The following is a 17,510-nucleotide window of genomic DNA, read 5'->3' as shown; positions in this document are numbered from 1 at the left end:
AGGGTGGTGCTTTATAAACTAGTGATTAATTTATGCACATCATTATCATGTTGATAACTATTCATGGATTATCACTCAGGGGCAGATTGATGCTTGCTGACAATTTGAAGACTGAGGTGCATACATATCAAAGACCCACACATTTCTCTGTGCCCCAAAAAGCACTTCTCGTACATAATTTATTTTGAATATCAGGAGAAAATGCCATATCTGGACTTTTCACAATAAATATCTTCAGCTGAACTGTACAGAATCTCTTTGCTTCTTTTCAGCCAAATAACTCATTCAAATCATCCTGAGGAGGCCTTACTTGGTGGCCTCCCAAGACACAGTTGGGTCAATTTTGTGAAGTTGCACTAAAGTACAACCTTAATAGGCTACCAGCCTAAGCAATGCGTCACACGCATCTTTCAAATACCCTATTTAGAAAAAATGTAAGAACACGTTGTCCAAACCTTAATGTTTTACCAATACTAATAAAGCTTTCTGCTTGTCAGACGACTTTATAAAAGCCATTGTAGTGATAAAGACACAAAGGTTGGAAATCAACCATTGATACTTCCTTGGCCAATACGTTCACCTGGTGTTTGTTGAATCAACCACCACTACAGTGCAAATGTGTCATTTGTACAGTTTCCTACCAACCAAACTGTGTGTACAAGATACAGAATAAAATGTTTTTTCCCCCATGCATTATATGCACATTATCTACTAGGTGGAAAAGCCAGCTTGTTCCTTGCTGATAAACGGAAGAATTCCTTCTTAATACACCTGTTACGGTAATTGTCCTTGAGGGTAGAAGCTGTCAGGAGGACACTCACATCTGAAAAGGTGTCAACATCAGGCAAAGGGACTGCCGATGGAAACTAGCCTATTAGCTAACTCAGGAATATTTACATTTGTTTCGAATGTTGATTAATGTACAGTGTCCCTTCCCAAATAAACGTTTAAGTTAAAAAAAAAAGATGTTGAAAATGATAAAAGTCCATCCCATTTTTCCCGAACAACCAATATGAATCATACGAGCAAAAATAAACGAACCCTTCCTTTTCATCCTCTCCACATCAATTCACTCACTACCCCTTCAAACGGATCACTATAGTTACGGCTATCACTATCAGCGCCCCGACAACCATCGCTTCTATTTTGCCCAGCTTCACCTCACTGATGTGGGCTTCTTTCATCTCCTGCATCTTCATTTTCCGCGACCGAAGGTCTTTCTCTCTCTGAAGCTGGTCGCCATAGTGTGACTTGAAGAAGTTGTCAAAGTCGTAGGTGCTCTGGCTGTCCGTGCCCACGACGGAGTGACGGGTTCTGGTTTGTTGTTTGGCGGAGCTGCCGCTGTCCTTTGCAGTGGACCTGGTGGTGGCCGAGGTCAAATCGGACTGGGTCAAGATGCCCCGATCGTATTTCCTCCTCAGTGCCTTGTTGCCCAACACGTGATAGGCCTCGTTGATGTCCGAGAAACGTGCAGTGGCCTCCTCACTTCCTGCGTTCTTGTCCGGGTGGTAAATAAACGACTGCTTGTAGTAGGCGGTCTTGATCTGAGTCTGCGTGGCTTCAGGGGACACTTCAAGGATGTTATAATAGCCAGCTTTGGTTTTATATAGCGCGTCGGCCCTGCCCCCGTTGCCATTATAGTGTCTGGTAAATATAATCGTATCGCACCCAAATAAAAGGTGACTGTCGAGATTCTGTCGTCGTTGCGCAAAACCAGCTCCGGAAAAGGGAGAAGTCCTCCGGAGTTTAGACCGGTGCGAATACGCACGGCGTGCGGCCGAACCACGCCTGTATCGTGCACATCGTCCCACGGTGCGTGTGTCGAAAAGACGCCTGTCCACAGTGTGGTCCTCTGTGAGTTTGAGGAGAAATCCCTCTCTGCTCAGTCCGAGGTCATGCAGCGATTTAGCGACGCCTTCACTTCCCCCCAACCTGCCGGGGCACGGTGACTGTGCCGTTGCATAACATCCACCTTTGACAACTGTGTCACTGTTAACAGGTTGACCGCTCTGAAAACCACAAGACGGAGATCTCGTCGATAACGACAAAACATGGGTCAACCTTTCGCACTGCCCTCTCTGTATTTCTAGCAGAGAGCGATGGCATGTTCTGTTGGAAACGCCGTAAACTCCCTTTCCAAGTCGGAGGATAACCTCTGTCATGTCTACATGGGGGTGAGGGGGAGGAATCGCCACTTCCGGTTAGCGGAAGCTGTGTTTTTAAGTCCAGCGCCGCCCGGAGGGGAGGATGTGCAAAACTGGAAGGTTAACCGTTGAAATGCGTGCGTTGAGAGTCCACTACTACTACTTTCGGCTGCTCCCGTTAGGGGTCGCCACAGCGGATCATCCGTTTCCATTTCTTCCTTGTCTTCTGCATCTTCCTATGTCACACCAGCCACCTGCATTGAGATTATTGAGATAAAAACTGAAATTGATTTTAGTGTTTGAAAAATAACTATTCGGGCTATCTCGCTCAATAGTTTTGTGTGTGTGTGTGTGTGTTTTACAAATGTATTTGCAGTGTTTAAATAAAAACTTATTCTAGGCGTGAACAATTAATTAGCGACATGTGGTTCATCATTTGAATGACAATTTAGTCAAGCAGTAAAAAGTTATGCAAATAACATTTTCTTGTTCAGAATAAGAAGTCTACAGTTCATGAATGTGTAAAAGAAACAGGCGGGGAAGGAGAGGGAAGGAATAGCTTCATATTCATTTCCACATTCCAGAAAACGCCGAATTAGCTATCTCTGATAAAATATAGGATAGCGTCCTAGAAATTGTGAGTGGCATACTGCTGTCGTGGTTATTCCACATGCATTAAATGACCACCAGGCAATGATTCAAGTCACTCGTGTTTACTAAAACTTCCCTTTTTGTTTCAACAGTGAAACTCAGCTAAACATTTGTGTGAAACAGATCATTTCAAGGTAATTGCCGTATCATTTCTATTCGGCAAAAGTATCATCTGATCATGTTTTGGCTGTATGTACACCGTAAAACTACAAAAACCACTACAAAAAAACACGTGGCATGAGGGTCCCTTGACGTACGAGTACTGCACAACGTTGCAATGTAACGTATAAACCTGTTGGAGGCAATAATGCACTAGCAGTATTTTAAAATGCTATTAAACTTGAATAGAAGAAGAGAAAGTTACCGGATGTTTGTTCATGCTGTAATGTGAAACCTCAAATTTATATGCTCAAATCAGCGTCCTTCCAGGTTCACCATGTCCACACTCAAAGCTGTAATTTGGCCTCAAGTGGTTTTATTTGGGGATTCCATCACCCAGGTTAGTTACTTACGCAATGCATATTTTGCACGCAGCAAATCAGTTATGTCATAAAGTTTATGTTGTGTTTTTTGTATTGTGTCAGACAGTTTAAGCCAATACTGTAGACTTTGAATGGATCAGTCAGACGTGATGATTTCCCAGTGTTGAGTACGACTCCCAGCTTTATGCTGTCTGATACATTACTCCCTCTGTTGTATTGTTTATTTATTTATTTGTTTGTTTATTTTTCAGTTTTCATTCCAAGCCAATGGATGGGGCTCAGAGATTGCCAACAAACTTGCCAGGTATGTTTTTTCCCCCCAAGTGTTGTGTCCAACTGCAATTTATTTTATTATTTCTTGTGTTGGTATTTGTGTACAATAATGTTTTACAATCTTGAAAACCAGCTCATAATTCTCTTATCAGGAAGAGTGACGTTATAAACAGAGGACTGTCAGGTTACAACTCCAGGTGGGCCAAGATTCTTCTGCCTCGCCTCATCCCCATCCAAGACCAAGCAAACCGCAGCATAGCAGCTGTAACCGTCTTCTTTGGGGCCAATGACTGTGCTCTTGAAGGTGTGTTTTATCTGGTTGGATCTAAACTTTTTTTAGACTTCCATAAGACTGCAATTTGTGGACTGAATCCTTATGACATGTGGTATTGAAACATATATTCATAAACACATTGCTGATCCTTGCCTTAGATGCCTGCTGTTTGGCTGTGTGGGTCAAGTAGCCAGTTCCATACCTACCATAGATTACTATGTCATTTACACCAAAGGGTTTGCATCCTTCAGTTATTTTTGTTCTGCATGTTATTATTCTCATACGAAAACTAACCTAAAGCTATAAACCAAAACTGTGCACTTTAGGATGATGTAAACGCAGTGAATCACAAGTCAAGTCAAGTCAAGTCAAGTTTATTTGTATAGTGTAGCAGAATGAGGAAAAACACAGGAGACGAAGGCGAGTTTGAACTTTATTCCTCAGCTCCAAAACCAAACTGAAACAGGAACAACCTTGCACCAGAGAGCCCGGAAACGTAAACCACGCCCCAGCTCACAGCCCTGCTGGGTGAGAGGCATAGCCCCTAGTGTCCGCCACAATAGCACATTTAAAACAACCACAGTTGAACCAAAGTGCTGCACAAGTTTAAAATACAATATAAAATAAATGACACATATAAATATAAAAATATATGTAAAGAAGACATAAAATAAAGAATATAAAATGTAAACGATAAAACATAAGAGTAAAAGTATATTTGCACAATAAAATCACTGTGTCAAGCTCAACTTGAATTGAATGCTAGCGAGAAGAGGTAGGTCTTTAACAAAGATTTAAAAGTCTCTAGGGTCTGAGCAGATCTTATGTGTACTGGTAAGTTGTTAAAGAGATCAGGGGCAGCTACGGCAAAGGCTCTGTCGTCGCTATTCTTAAGCCTGGATCTTGGAACATGTAAGAACATCTGGTTTGTTGACCTGAGTGCTCTGACTGGTGTATGATGATGTATTAGCTCAGATAAATAAGGTGGTGCCAGCCCATTCAAAGACTTAAAAACAAGTAATAAAATCTTAAACTGGATCCTAAAACAGACAGGAAGCCAATGAAGGGAGGCCATTTCAGGCGTTATGTGATCACGTCGTTTCTTTCCTGTCAGCAGGCGAGCAGCTGCATTTTGTACAAGCTGCAGGCGACAAAGTGATAACTGAGCTACACCAACATACAATGAGTTGAAATAATCCAAACGAGAGGTAATAAATGCATGAATTATCCTTTCAAGATCATTTGGAGGGAGATAGGCCTTTACTTTTCCCAGACGTCGTAATTGGGAAAAACACTTGCTTTGACTACTGAGCTTATTTGTTTATCAATGTTGAAAGAGCTGTCAAAAATCACACCAAGATTCCTAACAGAAGAGTGACTGTAGGAAGCTAAAGGGCCAAGAGCGCTATCATAACCATCCAGAAGGCCCGTTGTCCATATACAATTATTTCAGTCTTATTTTGATTTAGTTTCAGGAAATTTAACTCCATTGATGTTTTCACATCCTTTAAACAACTAAGCAAAGCCTGTATAGAATCTTTGCTGTTTGTTTTTATAGGCAGATAGATTTGCAAATCATCAGCAAAACAATGAAAAGACACTGTTTTTTTAAAATGGACCCCAAGGGCAGCATACACAATGAGAAGAGAATGGGGCCCAAAATGGAGTGGCCCTCAAAGATCTAGGTAAGACAAAATAAATGTCTTACCTAGATCTTTGAAGGCTTGTTTCACCCAACAATATTTTCAGACATGCAGACTCAACCAATAACAAGGCTGAGTCATGTCATATAAAAAGATGTATTTGAACTTTTTTTTAATTATTATTATGTCCCTTTTTTCCCATAGTCCAAAGACATGCAGGTCAGATGAATCGACTGTACTTAATTGTCCCTAGGTGTGTGTGTGTGTGTGTGTGGGCGGGCAGGCCCTGTGATGGCCTGGTGGCCTGTCCAGGGTGTCTCTCCGCCTGCCGCCAAATGATTGCTGGCATAGGCTCCAGCATCCCCGCGACCCTAAGATTAAAATAAGCGGTTTGGATAATGTATGGATGGATGGATGTTCCCTTTTCTGCCAATTTCAGTTCAATTCAATTTATTTTCATTAAAAACAATGTGAAGGCATGTGTAAAACGAAATGAGGGCTGCGGCTTTGCCAAACGGTGCAAGACAGACATAGACAAACATAGCAAACATAGGATAAGATATATACAGATGAAGACTAAAAGATAAAGTAAAAAAAGAGCACGAGTATAAACATATTTACAGACATTCAGTGGGTAGCCAGGTTCAGGTGGGTAACAGCTTGGGGAAAGAAGCTGTTTTTGAGCCTGGTAGTGTGGGCTCTGAGGCTCCTGTAGCGCCTCCCAGAGCGCAGGGGGAGAACAGTCCATGGTTGGAGTGGTTGGGATCTCAGCTGATGCTGAGACCCCATTGAAGGCAGCATTTGTGATAAATGTTTTTTATGGCTGGGAGCTGGGTAGGACAAGATTGTTGGTGGTGCACCATGATATGAGGTGCAGAATCTCGTCCCTGTAGGCCGTCTCGTCATTGTTGGTGATACGGCCTATGGCTATGGTGTCATCCGCAAACTTAACTATTACATTTGAAGGGTGAGTTGGCAGGCAGTCATGGGTAAAGAGGGAGAAAAGGAGGGGGCTCAGAACACAGTCTTGAGGGGCACCTGTGCTGAGGGTCAGGGTGGAGGGGGTGTCGTCACCTAACCTAACAGACTGAGGTCTGTTAGTCAGGTAGGAACTCCAGGGTCCAGTTACAGAGGGAGGGGTTGAGGCCAAGGGAGAGGGGTTTGGCGGTTAGTTTGACAGGGATGATAGTGTTGAAAGCAGGGCTGTAATCTATGAACAGCATCCGGATATAGTATGTGTTGTTAAGTTCAAGGTGGGTCAAAGCAAAGTGCAGGGCAGTGGCAATGGTGTCCTCCGTAGACCTTTTGGAATGGTAGGCGAACTGATGTGGGTCAAAGGTGTGTGTGTGTGTGTGTGGGGGGGGGGGGCTAGTGTTTTTGATGTGAGCCAGAACCAGTCTCTCAAAGCACTTCATGGCAATGGGGGTGAGTGCTATGGGTCGGTAGTCATTCAGACATGTGGGGTGTTGATTTCTTGGGAACAGGAATGACAGAGGTGGTCTTGAAGCATGCCGGGACTATGGATTGGGACAGTGAGAGGTTAAATATTATGAATTTGGCATGTCCAGTCCCCTTGCTACTATGGTCCCACCACTGCAACAACCCCAGCAATGGTTTGGTAAGGGCAGTAGACTTTGTTGTGTGTCCTCTGATACACATGGATTTGCTAACCGCTTCCTTTCACCTGCCATCTGCAAGTTATCTCCAGAGGGATGTAATAGTTGGAGGCTCATACTGTTTTCATCAAATCCACCTCAGCTTTATAGATGCCCCACCACCTGTAGTAGTAGTCACTAATTGCAACCGTATATTACACCCACTAACATTATGTTCCCTCTGGCTTGAACCGTGGCCCTTAATATTGGGACGTTGTGCCACTTCAACAGTTGTTATTTGAGCAGTCACGATAAAACACAGTTATTATCTAAGGGTTCCCACGCATCCCAGAAAACCTAAACATGTATACGCCTTGAAAATGCCTTGAAAATGATAAAATAGATCAAATGTCAAGGACATTTGTAAGTTACATGATGAAATTGTATTTTTTACTTGCTGAGATTGCGTATTTTCAGCACAGTTTGCAGCTGAGATTTTTTTTTGTTGTTGCCATATTTCTATCTGCTGTGATTGCAAATCAGTGCTTGTAGTTTTGATGTATGTTCAGTCATAGTGACCAGGTAAAAGTTACACAGTCCATTTAAAAACATGAGTTCAAAATGCCCCCTCGATAGATGTTTTTGCTGTGATGTTTAACATCACGATGTTTCACTCGCATGAACACACCCCAAGTTCAACATCTTTATTTCCGTTGTTAAGAAATATGATGTTATGAATGGACATATTTAAATAAAACTCAGTGATCAAATAGGAACAGTTTGTTAGTGTGTGTATGTGTGTGTGTGTCAGTCAGTTCATCCGTCTGTCCATCTGTAGGGCTTGTAATGAGGCTTCTGCTGCCAGTTGATACTGAACAATATGACCATCTGTGGGCAAGGGCTGTCTGGTATATCCAAGAAAAATGTCCTAGAAAAGTTCTGGAAAGTGAAGTCCAAAAATACAGTGGGATCATTTATGTTCTCTAAACTATCATTCTTGTCTCCTACCTCTCTCTCCTTCAGATAAGAATCCCCAGCAGCATGTCCCTCTGCAGGAATACTCAGACAACCTGAAGGAGATTGTCCGACACCTGGCCTCAGCAGGCATACCCACAGACAAAGTCATCTTCATCAGCCCGCCTCCTCTTCACGAGCCAGCCTGGGAGAAGGAGTGTTTGCTGAAAGGTGACATATACACACACACACATCCACACACACATGTCGTCTGCCCCCCTGAAATCACTGTGTTCCTGCATGCACTGCTGTGGTGGTTGAATGGCCGTGTGTATATGTGAAGATGGCCTTTTCTCACCTAAATCATTTGATGCGGATTTTAAGTTTTTTGTTAACTGTTTGAAAGTTGTCAAGACTCCATCACAAACGACTCACAACATTTTGACAAAAATTAGCCATCTCTGTGTATAAACAGAGTATAACATGGACAGTTTTCCAGTGCGAAAAGAATTTACCTTAGGTCAGAATCAAATGAAAGAGATGATAACATGATGTAAGGCACTGTGGGTCCACAGCAGGGTGTATAGATTGCTTTAGAGCTCCAATAACTTGAGCAAAAGAAAGGCAACACAAGGTGGGGCATCTGAAAATTAAAAACCACTCTGTCCATTTTAGCCAATTACTCATGAAAATCTGCCCTGAACGCTTTGTGCCCAACTTGTTCTCTGTAGTTTTGCTGGTGAACTTAAAGCCACCAAATCATTCTACTGTCTTGATGCATGCTCAATAATCCAGGTAGGAAAATCACAGAAAGTTGTATCAGTTCACCTGGACACGACATTTATTGAGAGAGAAACATTTCATCACTCATCTAAGTGACCTCTTCAGTCTAAACTGACTGCAGGTATCCCCAACCTTATAAACAATACAGTGGCATAACGACTGACACCAACGATCGGTTTCATATGCACATTGCCGTGACCATTAACTAGAGTTTCAGTGGCCATGTGTACTATTCACAGAGGATTTGGGAATGTTTGTTGCAAACACAGCATTGTAAGATGGCAACAGATGTACTCTTAGCCCCCCGCCTTGGTTCAGGGATGGTCATTCCCTGATCGACCGTCATCCTTCTGTGAGATTTTGGTTCAAACTTTAACCGAGAGGTGTGCGTGGTATTCAACAATATGTAACAAACACAGCCCAATTTAACAGCGTTGTGTACTGTGGGTCTGGACTTTTTAAAAGAGTTGTATGTGAAAACATGTTAAGAGTACTTCTTTGTTGTCCTATAGGATGTCCTCTGAATCGTCTCAACTCGGTTGCAGGGCAGTATGCCCAGGCTTGTGTTCAGGCAGCTGGTCATTGTGGGGCAGACGTCTTGGACCTCTGGACACTCATGCAGAAAGATGGACAGGTGGGAGGTCATACTTTATTTAAACTATACTCGTCAGTGTTACCGCTGCATGTCATCAACTTAAAACGGATCACCTCACAGTATGTATAGTGGCTTCTTGGTAATCAAAAACCTCACATTTATGAACAAGCTGTTCTTCTGTGTGGGCGATAAGAAATATGGGAACCTTAATATACTGTGTAATACTTTTATTTATATCCAATAAAATACCAGAAAGACAGTTCCAGAATGTGTTGAAACCGCGGTTCTCAAACTATGGTATGCGTGCTCTCTTTAGTGATACGTAGAGGAATCTCCGAAATATTTTCAAAAAATGAAACAAAATTAATTTAAAAACATATGATACTATCAAAATACTACTAAGAATGAAAATACCTTAACCATGAGATCGTTGAAATGGTATTTAAAATAAGTTTTGCCTTTCCTGTTAAATTTTTGTTTCGACATCAGCCTATTTACAAGTTTCAAGTTAATTAACTGTTACAAGTATTAGGCTAACTATTACAAGCTAAACTTTGATGGCAAAATAGTAAGCGGAGGTAGCTAAAATTATGAATGGTTCAAAAACACTGCAGTCGTGGCTCCAAACAGGAACTATTGGGGGGAGAAGTACGGATCAGGAAGAGAATATTTTGAGCAGCCCTGTGGAAACTGAAGTGGACGACAGGGAACCGGGCACAAGTGCTAGTGGCTACTTCAGCAGCACCGTTAAAGTCTCCACAGCACCTGCTAGCAGCAAACGGTGCAAAACGGTCAGGAAATATGACACAAGTTACATCAAATTTGGATTCAACTGGAGCGGGACGGAGGAAGAGCCGAGGCTGCAGTGTGTGGTATGTGGTGATCTTTTTAGCAATGAATCCAAGAAACCATTGTGTCTCGAACAGCATCTTACAACCGAACACGCAGGGCTGAAAGACAAACCAGTTGATATTTTTTTTTATTTTCAAATTTTTTTCTGAGGAAATGTGAGGAACTGATGCAGTCTGAGTCCATCATTCATTCCTGTGTTACACCCATAGCCAAAGCACAGGAAGCTTCATGTCATACCAGCCTCCGCATAGCGAAAGCCGGTAAGTCACACACAATTGGCGAACAACGTTGTCTGTCATTAGCCAAAGAGATGACACACATCATGTGTGGGGAGAAGGCTGCCAAATAGTATACTTGGTGCCACTTTCAAACGACACTGTCAAAGAGAAGTCAAGTCAAGTCAGTTTTATTTGTATAGCCCAATATCACAAATTACAACTTTGCCTCAAGGGGCTTTACAGCAACACAACATCCTGTCCTTAGACCCTCACAGTGGATAAGGAACAACTCCCTAAAAAAAAGAGTAAGAGCCATGGCTGATGACGTTAAAAACACACTGACTAAGCACATTAAAAATAGTCGCTGTTATTCTATCCAGCTAGACGAGACTAATGATGTTGCAGATTTGGCCAATTTGCTTGTTTACAACAGATAAGAATATGATGGTGCAGCTCAGGAGGACTTTCTGCTCTCTCAGTCACTGCAGATCAGAAATACAGCTGAGCACATATTCCAGCTCTTGAACACGTTTGTCAAGAGAAAAGAATGGGCTTGACTGGAAAGTTTTGGAGCCCACATGGAAGATGCCAGGGCTATGACAGGTCACCACAGCGGAATAGCAGCTCAAATTCGCGAGTTGGCACCCAAGATACGATGGACTTACTCCAGCATCCATCATGAGGCCCTGGAACATGGCCGAAGAAATGAAGTCTGTGCTGTGAAATAGTTTCACTCAGCTGTGAAAAGTGTGTACTTCATTAAGGCCCGACCAATGCATGATGCCTATTCCATGTGCTCTGCGATGTGACAGTGAGCATGTCCAACTCTTGCTTCATACAGATATATAAGGTGGCTATCAAAAGGGAAGGTGCTTTCGAGGCTTTTCGAATTGCACAGAAAGGTTCAAATGTTCTTACAGGACAAAAGCTTCTCCTTATCAGATGTTTTCGAAGATACTGTGTGGCGTAGTCAACTGGCATACTTGTTGGAGATTTTCTCTCATTTAAATGAACTGAATTCAGGACTACAGGGAATTTCCATCGATGTTTTTGATGTGCAGGACAAAATCAATTCAATGTTGAAAAAGATGAAGTTGTTAGAAATCAAAGTGAAGGCAGGTGAAGTTTCACCTTTCCCCGCTTTGGAGTTTTCTGCCCGGCAACAACCTGACCCTTAATGATAGAGTCAAGGACATCGTTGCGCACCCCGTCTCGCTCAGACAACAGTTCTGTGAATATTTCCCAATGACGGCCAAAGTGAACAAACTGGATGAAAAACCCGTTCAACATCAAAACAGAAATGCCCAACTACTTCACTGTTGCATTGTGTGAGTTTTGTGGAAGAGTTTGAGTGCCAGCTCTAGTGCTACCCCTTTGTACAGCACGGCTGTGGCTGACAACAGTCAACACTAAATAAACTTATTAGGAATAAATTTGCCGGGGGCTCACCTGGTAGAGCGCGTACCACGTAAGGCTGAGTCATTTACCGCAGCGACCAGGGTTCGAATCCGGCCCATGCCCTTTGCTGCATGTCATCCCCTCTCTCTCCCTGCCTTTCCTGTCTCTCTCTACTATCTTATCCAAAAAAAAAACAAAAAAAAAAAGAATAAATTTGCCTCCTGTTTGTACTCTACATAGCTGAATAGGGTAGCCCTATGTCAGCTAACGTCGGTCATAATAGCTGGTACTTGGTACCAGCCATTATGACTGACGTGGTGGTACGTGATGTAAAAGGTTTGAGAACCACTGTCTTGAAACATTTTGGGTTTTTTTTTTCCAGAATTTCATAAATATTAAAATTAATTGATGAATTTAACGATGAAATCAGAGTAAATGACATGTTACTGTATGTGATGACCTCAACAATGACATACCTGCGGAGGTTTTTGTTCCAGCTGTCAAGCAGGAAATCTTTTGATTCCAATGAATAGTCATTAAAGGATGGTTCCATTTAATTTTTTTTATTTTGTATTTATAACCTTGGCGCTATTTTCATACTTTTTGCCTTTGTGCATATAACTCATAATTTTACTTACCGGCCTCACTGTGTAGCTCTTGCACACGGGACTGGACCACTGGTGGACACAGCTTTGGAGTCTTATGGGGCCATGGAATACAACTGTCATGTTTTAACAAGTCCAGTATAACTCGGTTATCTGAATCACGTATTTGGACACGAATATGAAAATATAAGTAAAAATGACTGCCCAAAATGTCCAGTATTATCAACAACAGTTGATTGCATTGCTGGGGTTCAACTTGCAGGAATGACCATCTTACTTAACCACTTGGCCTGCGCAACTGAGAAGTCAGATAATGGGAAATCATGTACTCAGTCTAATAGGGGCACTAGGATTTTTCTTTTTGTTGAAAGGACAGGTTTAAGGATCGTAACATACCGTTATAGGTCAAGCGGTGGTCCCATATCAAAGGTAGTTAAATATAACTGATTTGCGCGGTGGCAAAAACTACCAAAAATAAAACCCAGGTTGTAAAAAAACCAAAAACAAAACAGAATTATCCTTGAAGTAGGCATGTAAATATTTCCAAGCACACCAAATCATCAGTCCTTAAATTCCTCTTTGGTTCTCCGTGCCACAGGACTACACTGCCTACCTGTCCGACGGACTGCATCTCTCAGACAAGGGCAACCAGTTTGTGGCCCAGCACCTGTGGAGGCTGCTGGAGAGCCGTGTGGCCGGCCTGCCCTTCATCCTGCCCTACTGGGGAGATGTGGATGCACAGAACCCAGAGAGCAGCCTGCTGTGACCAGGGAGGAAGCCTCATTCGCAAAGTTTTTCCTTTTTGAGATACCACTTGTTCACTGTGCCCAAATATACTGAGGAAGTGGATGTGTCCTTTAGCTGGCATTCCTTTATTTCTAAAGCCAGAGTCTTTTTGGCAAGTGGAGCATTCAAACTGTGGAGGAAAATGAAATGATAATCCAGTGACCCTGCAGTTCACTGTGATAAAGGGATGGTTGAAATGATTGGGTGTGAGGAAAAAAAACACATTGTAGTTGTTCTTTTAAAATGTACAATAAATATTTTTATTTTGGATATGTGCAGTTAATGCGAGCAAGAACTTAAACTGACCTTATGGGTGGACACCTTTATTAGCACAGAAATATTTAAATTCACATAATCCATCCCATATACCTTAATGCAGAACAGAACATCTATCCTATAGAGCAAGCGGTATTATGGGCTTCATTTGAGCTACAATAAGGAAGCCATTTGTAATATTTAACATATGACAAGCAACAGTGAAAAGACAACAAAACCACTAAGAGTTACATGGTTAAATTGGCACAAGTCAGAAAAACAGTTGATGCAATAACATTTGCTCCGCACTAGGACTCTACTGCACGATTAAAAGGGACTGGATCCTAGTTCATTATTGAGACTTGTTACACACAGAAAAGTATTTTAGGCACAACAGCAGAAAAGGCACATTACTGTTTCTTAGGAGTTGTCATGTGGATTAAGTATCACTAGGCAACAATATGATGGAAAAACAGTTAAAATGATACAGATCTATTACGGTCCCTTACTTTTCAAAACAGTTACCAAATGGTCAAACAGCAGAAATGTAATACTGAAGATATTATCGTTCCTTGTACAGTATCCATAGTTGCATTTAAGTACGAAGGCAGTCAAAATGATGAGATGCAAGCCTTTAGCCTAAACAACAAAGGCGTTGGTGAGAAAGTATTTTCACATGAAACAAACAAAAATAAAACAGCAACAACACACACACACACATAGGTCATCCTCCAGTGAAATGAACGATACTTTTAAGTGCAGTAGTTAATGAGACAGATTAAGGATAAAATCTTTACAGATTTAAGGTTCGGTTATCTACCAGTCTGCACATCAACAATTTACAAGTGTGTCAATGTGAACTGTCTATTCCCCATGCAACACAATGTGGTTACAACTCTAATATGATTTCTGATCTTCCAGCTGTGGAGACAGTCTGCACAGCTGTTAGGGCAAAAATAATGGTACACATTTTTGAGTTTTGAAAACAAAACTTTCTTCAATTTGGTCAACAATGATTGCTCTTCATTTTTTTTATTTTTGGTCAAAAGGACACGCAGGCTAAAGCAAATAGAGCCACAGGATCAATTTACAGTATTGGGTTTTGAAAATATTTGGTTTCGGAAAAACATCTGAATACAAGGATTGCCTTTTTCCACTGCGTAACAACAGAACAAAGATGATTTGGCTCTAAAATGCATTCGAGAAAAATGTCACTGCAAATCTGGTACCAAAGACTAAGTTAATTAAAACCAACTTCTAAATACCAAACTGTCTTGGTTTGACTGGATCTGGGTGACAGCTAGTGCTTACACAAATATAATTTAAAAAGGCACAGGATGTATTTGCCCAAAACACACAAACACACAAAGTCACTCAGTAGCGATTCCAAACTGCAGTCACAGGCATCACGAGACTACTCCAGCACCATTTGTACTTTACTTTTGGTTTATTCAATTTCTCGTAGCTAATAATATCTACATCTAATGTTGCCTCAAATGTGGTCCTCAGTCCTGTGACACACCACAACTGGGTCGACTATGACCTGTATGCCATTACTGTCAATAAGAAAAATGAACATTTGTTAAGTTATCTCCATGTTCCCTCAAACACATCAGACGTGTGTATGTGTGTGTAGTGTGCCTCCATGTGCGTTGGTGCTGACGTCGTCAACAAATGATACTGACCTCACCTCAGCATTCGGTCTCCTTTGTGTCAATGCAGGCCTGTCTCTTGAGGCGCCGGCGCTCCCTGGAGGACGGGTTCTGCTCTGTCAGATCCTCGTAGGAGGATTTCATAGCCGACAAGTAAGCTCCTGCGGTTGTGAAGTCGTCCTCCAGCGTGCCCTCCTCTCCCAGGTGAGAGTCGCTGCTGGTGTCCTCCTGGATGGTGGCCATTCGTGGTCCCCCTCCGCAGGCCGGGGTGGGGCCGCAACTCGGACCTGGGGCAGTATTGCTGCTGCTGCTGCCGTCCATGGGCGAAGGCCCCATCTGAGCCTGCTGCTGGGGCTGTGGCGGCAGGGAGGAGGGTGCGGTCCGGGCGGCGGAGAAGAAGGGAGGAGGAGGCTTGACGATGCGCACAGACGCCGACTCGAAGCCGCTTAGCATATCCTGACTCTGTAGAGCAAGGAGAGCACGTGAGGGAAACGCATCTCAAAAGATGTCTGCCTTTGACAGAGGATGGTATCCAGTCCTTTTTTTTATTTATTTCATTCTATTCAAATGGTACTGCTATTTGTTTCTACCATCCAATGAGCATGAGTTTTGGATGGTAGTATACGTAGTTTCTTATTGTGTTTGTGTGTGTGTGTGTTTGTATGTGTGTGTGTGTTTTTAAAAGTAACAATAACTAGTTTACAAATACAAATAGGTGGATTGAAATTGAATTGTTAAAAAAAAGGAAGATACCCTCAGTCACCATCAATTCCTTGACAGCAACATTGCAGACGGCCATAAAAAAATAAATAAATAAATAAACACAATATAAAAATTGTTGTCAATCTTTTGCAGTGACTCTTGACAGCAACAGATACCAACTTAAAGTGTCTGCACACTCTCCAACAGGCCTCACAAAAGACAACAAGGTGCAACCTCCTTAGTCCTCCTCTCAGAATGCTCTCAAAATGCACTCTTGCCATCAGAGAGGACTCTGGATTGAAGACAGCTTTACAGAGTAGCATGTGCTTACACCTATTCAGTCACATTATGTATGCACAAGCCTCAGGTTCAGTCTCTCTCACTTTTGTTTGCGAAGTGAAAGCTGAAGGAGACTGGGCTGTCAATGTGAAACTAGATAGGTGATTACATCAAAAAGTAAGGGACTGCAAGAGTAACCAAACACGCGGGGCCACCGACCATGCACTCTCATGGACCCAATGGCAATGCATCGCAACACCAAGCCAAGGTACACGCACTCACCTAGGGCGGGAGCTCTACTACAAACTTCCACCATCTGCTGCAGTTCCAATGAGAATGAGAGGGGCCAAGGCAAACAGTGATCGACAGGTCATTTGCAGCCCAGCAGAGCGAGGCCCTTCATGACAGTTAGCCTCATCAAAAGTTCATGTCACACCTTTTCCCAGTTTCAAATCAAACATATGTCCATGAACCCCCTGTATATTCACTTTATTTGCCACAAGGACTGTAATATGGTGATGGTGCATGAAAATATGTACAATTGTAAATTGTACATACAATTGTAATATGTAAATTGTTAAAATATGATACATCTAAAAGATGTTCTAAATCTGTTTCCTGCATGACAAGAAGTAAAATCCTTAAATTTATATAACGACAAAGTGCGCAGTGTGCAAAATCACTTTAAAAAGACATGTATTTTTTTTTACTTGCTTGTGGAGTCGAGGAGAAACCTTTGAGAAAATATTGCTAAACTCAATTATGAGCTTAATTCAGGCCTAATAATATATGAGTACTACTCACACAAATTTTAAACCTTTTCAGGGTTCCAGAAGTGGATTTAGGGGGGAAAAAACTGAATGACAAACTTTCATGCTCTCTCCGTCATTGTGTGTTGTCAGTAAGTTAAGAAGCTGTGCGGTTGCAGTATTAGTCTGGTTATGGTGGTTGCAAGTCTTGTGCACATGACCATTATTGGGTAAAGCCTCTTGACAGAAGGGACACTTACACTTGGAGGGTAATACAAACAGTTGGTGTTCTCCTCATACTGCTGGTCAAGCCGTTTGTCCTGTGCAGAAGAAGAAAAAAAAACACACGCACAGTAAGATAGATGGTCCGGCACTTTGAACACTGGCCTTGACAAAGTGAATGTCACTGACTCGTCAGCAGTGGATGACAAGTTAAAAACATAGGAGAGCTAATGGAGGAGGGTTTCTTACCACACAGTGAACCAGGATACTGAGGGGAATCCAGAAGATGAGGGAAAACACCACTACAGAGCCCACTATGTTATCAGCTAAAAACTTGCCTTTTGGAGAGTGGCAGAAAGAGAGACAGACATAGAGAGAGAGAATGAGAACGAGAGACA

The 17,510-nt window shown here is 42.2% G+C and overlaps 3 protein-coding genes across 5 annotated transcripts in view; 1 reads left to right on the top strand and 2 right to left on the bottom strand.

Moving 5' to 3' along the window:
- Nucleotides 1-68: 68 nt before the first annotated feature.
- On the bottom strand, nucleotides 69-2,177 carry LOC130126259 (uncharacterized). Its single transcript, XM_056295694.1, has one exon. The coding sequence runs from the start codon at nucleotides 2,160-2,162 to the stop codon at nucleotides 1,077-1,079; it is 1,086 nt and encodes a 361-aa protein (XP_056151669.1). The 5' UTR covers nucleotides 2,163-2,177; the 3' UTR covers nucleotides 69-1,076.
- Nucleotides 2,178-3,159: 982 nt separating this feature from the next.
- Nucleotides 3,160-13,490, top strand: iah1 (isoamyl acetate hydrolyzing esterase 1 (putative)). The gene is made up of 6 exons (XM_056295795.1): nucleotides 3,160-3,294; nucleotides 3,529-3,581; nucleotides 3,703-3,854; nucleotides 8,086-8,247; nucleotides 9,312-9,433; nucleotides 13,066-13,490. The coding sequence occupies exons 1-6, from the start codon at nucleotides 3,232-3,234 to the stop codon at nucleotides 13,231-13,233; spliced, it is 720 nt and encodes a 239-aa protein (XP_056151770.1). The 5' UTR covers nucleotides 3,160-3,231; the 3' UTR covers nucleotides 13,234-13,490.
- The window catches only part of adam17a (ADAM metallopeptidase domain 17a), a 40,133-nt gene continuing 36,112 nt past the window's right edge, over nucleotides 13,490-17,510 (bottom strand). The window contains exons 17-20 of one of the 3 annotated variants that reach the window (XM_056295792.1): nucleotides 17,362-17,450; nucleotides 17,151-17,210; nucleotides 15,194-15,622; nucleotides 13,490-15,064 (exon numbers count right to left, since the gene is read on the bottom strand). In XM_056295792.1, coding sequence (XP_056151767.1) covers nucleotides 15,200-15,622; nucleotides 17,151-17,210; nucleotides 17,362-17,450 — 572 coding nt within the window. In that variant the 3' untranslated portion in view covers nucleotides 13,490-15,064; nucleotides 15,194-15,199. The remainder of the gene's footprint in view (nucleotides 15,065-15,193; nucleotides 15,623-17,150; nucleotides 17,211-17,361; nucleotides 17,451-17,510) is intronic. The other 2 variants (XM_056295791.1, XM_056295793.1) reach the window with 2 other exon arrangements.

The sequence above is a fragment of the Lampris incognitus genome, chromosome 16, assembly GCF_029633865.1.
Source record: "Lampris incognitus isolate fLamInc1 chromosome 16, fLamInc1.hap2, whole genome shotgun sequence".
In the NCBI taxonomy this organism is placed as follows: domain Eukaryota; kingdom Metazoa; phylum Chordata; class Actinopteri; order Lampriformes; family Lampridae; genus Lampris; species Lampris incognitus.
Note: the sequence above shows the minus strand (reverse complement) of the source record. Positions and strands in the feature narration are given on the sequence as shown.

Excerpts from the sequence above, each read along its gene's own strand:
- iah1 (XM_056295795.1), top strand. The coding sequence starts at position 3,232 with ATGTCCACACTCAAAGCTGTAATTTGGCCTCAAGTGGTTTTATTTGGG. Across the intron at positions 3,295-3,528 it reads TTGGGGATTCCATCACCCAG|TTTTCATTCCAAGCCAATGG; the intron begins GTTAGTTACTTA and ends TTTATTTTTCAG. Across the intron at positions 3,582-3,702 it reads ATTGCCAACAAACTTGCCAG|GAAGAGTGACGTTATAAACA; the intron begins GTATGTTTTTTC and ends TTCTCTTATCAG.
- LOC130126259 (XM_056295694.1), bottom strand. The coding sequence starts at position 2,162 with ATGACAGAGGTTATCCTCCGACTTGGAAAGGGAGTTTACGGCGTTTCC.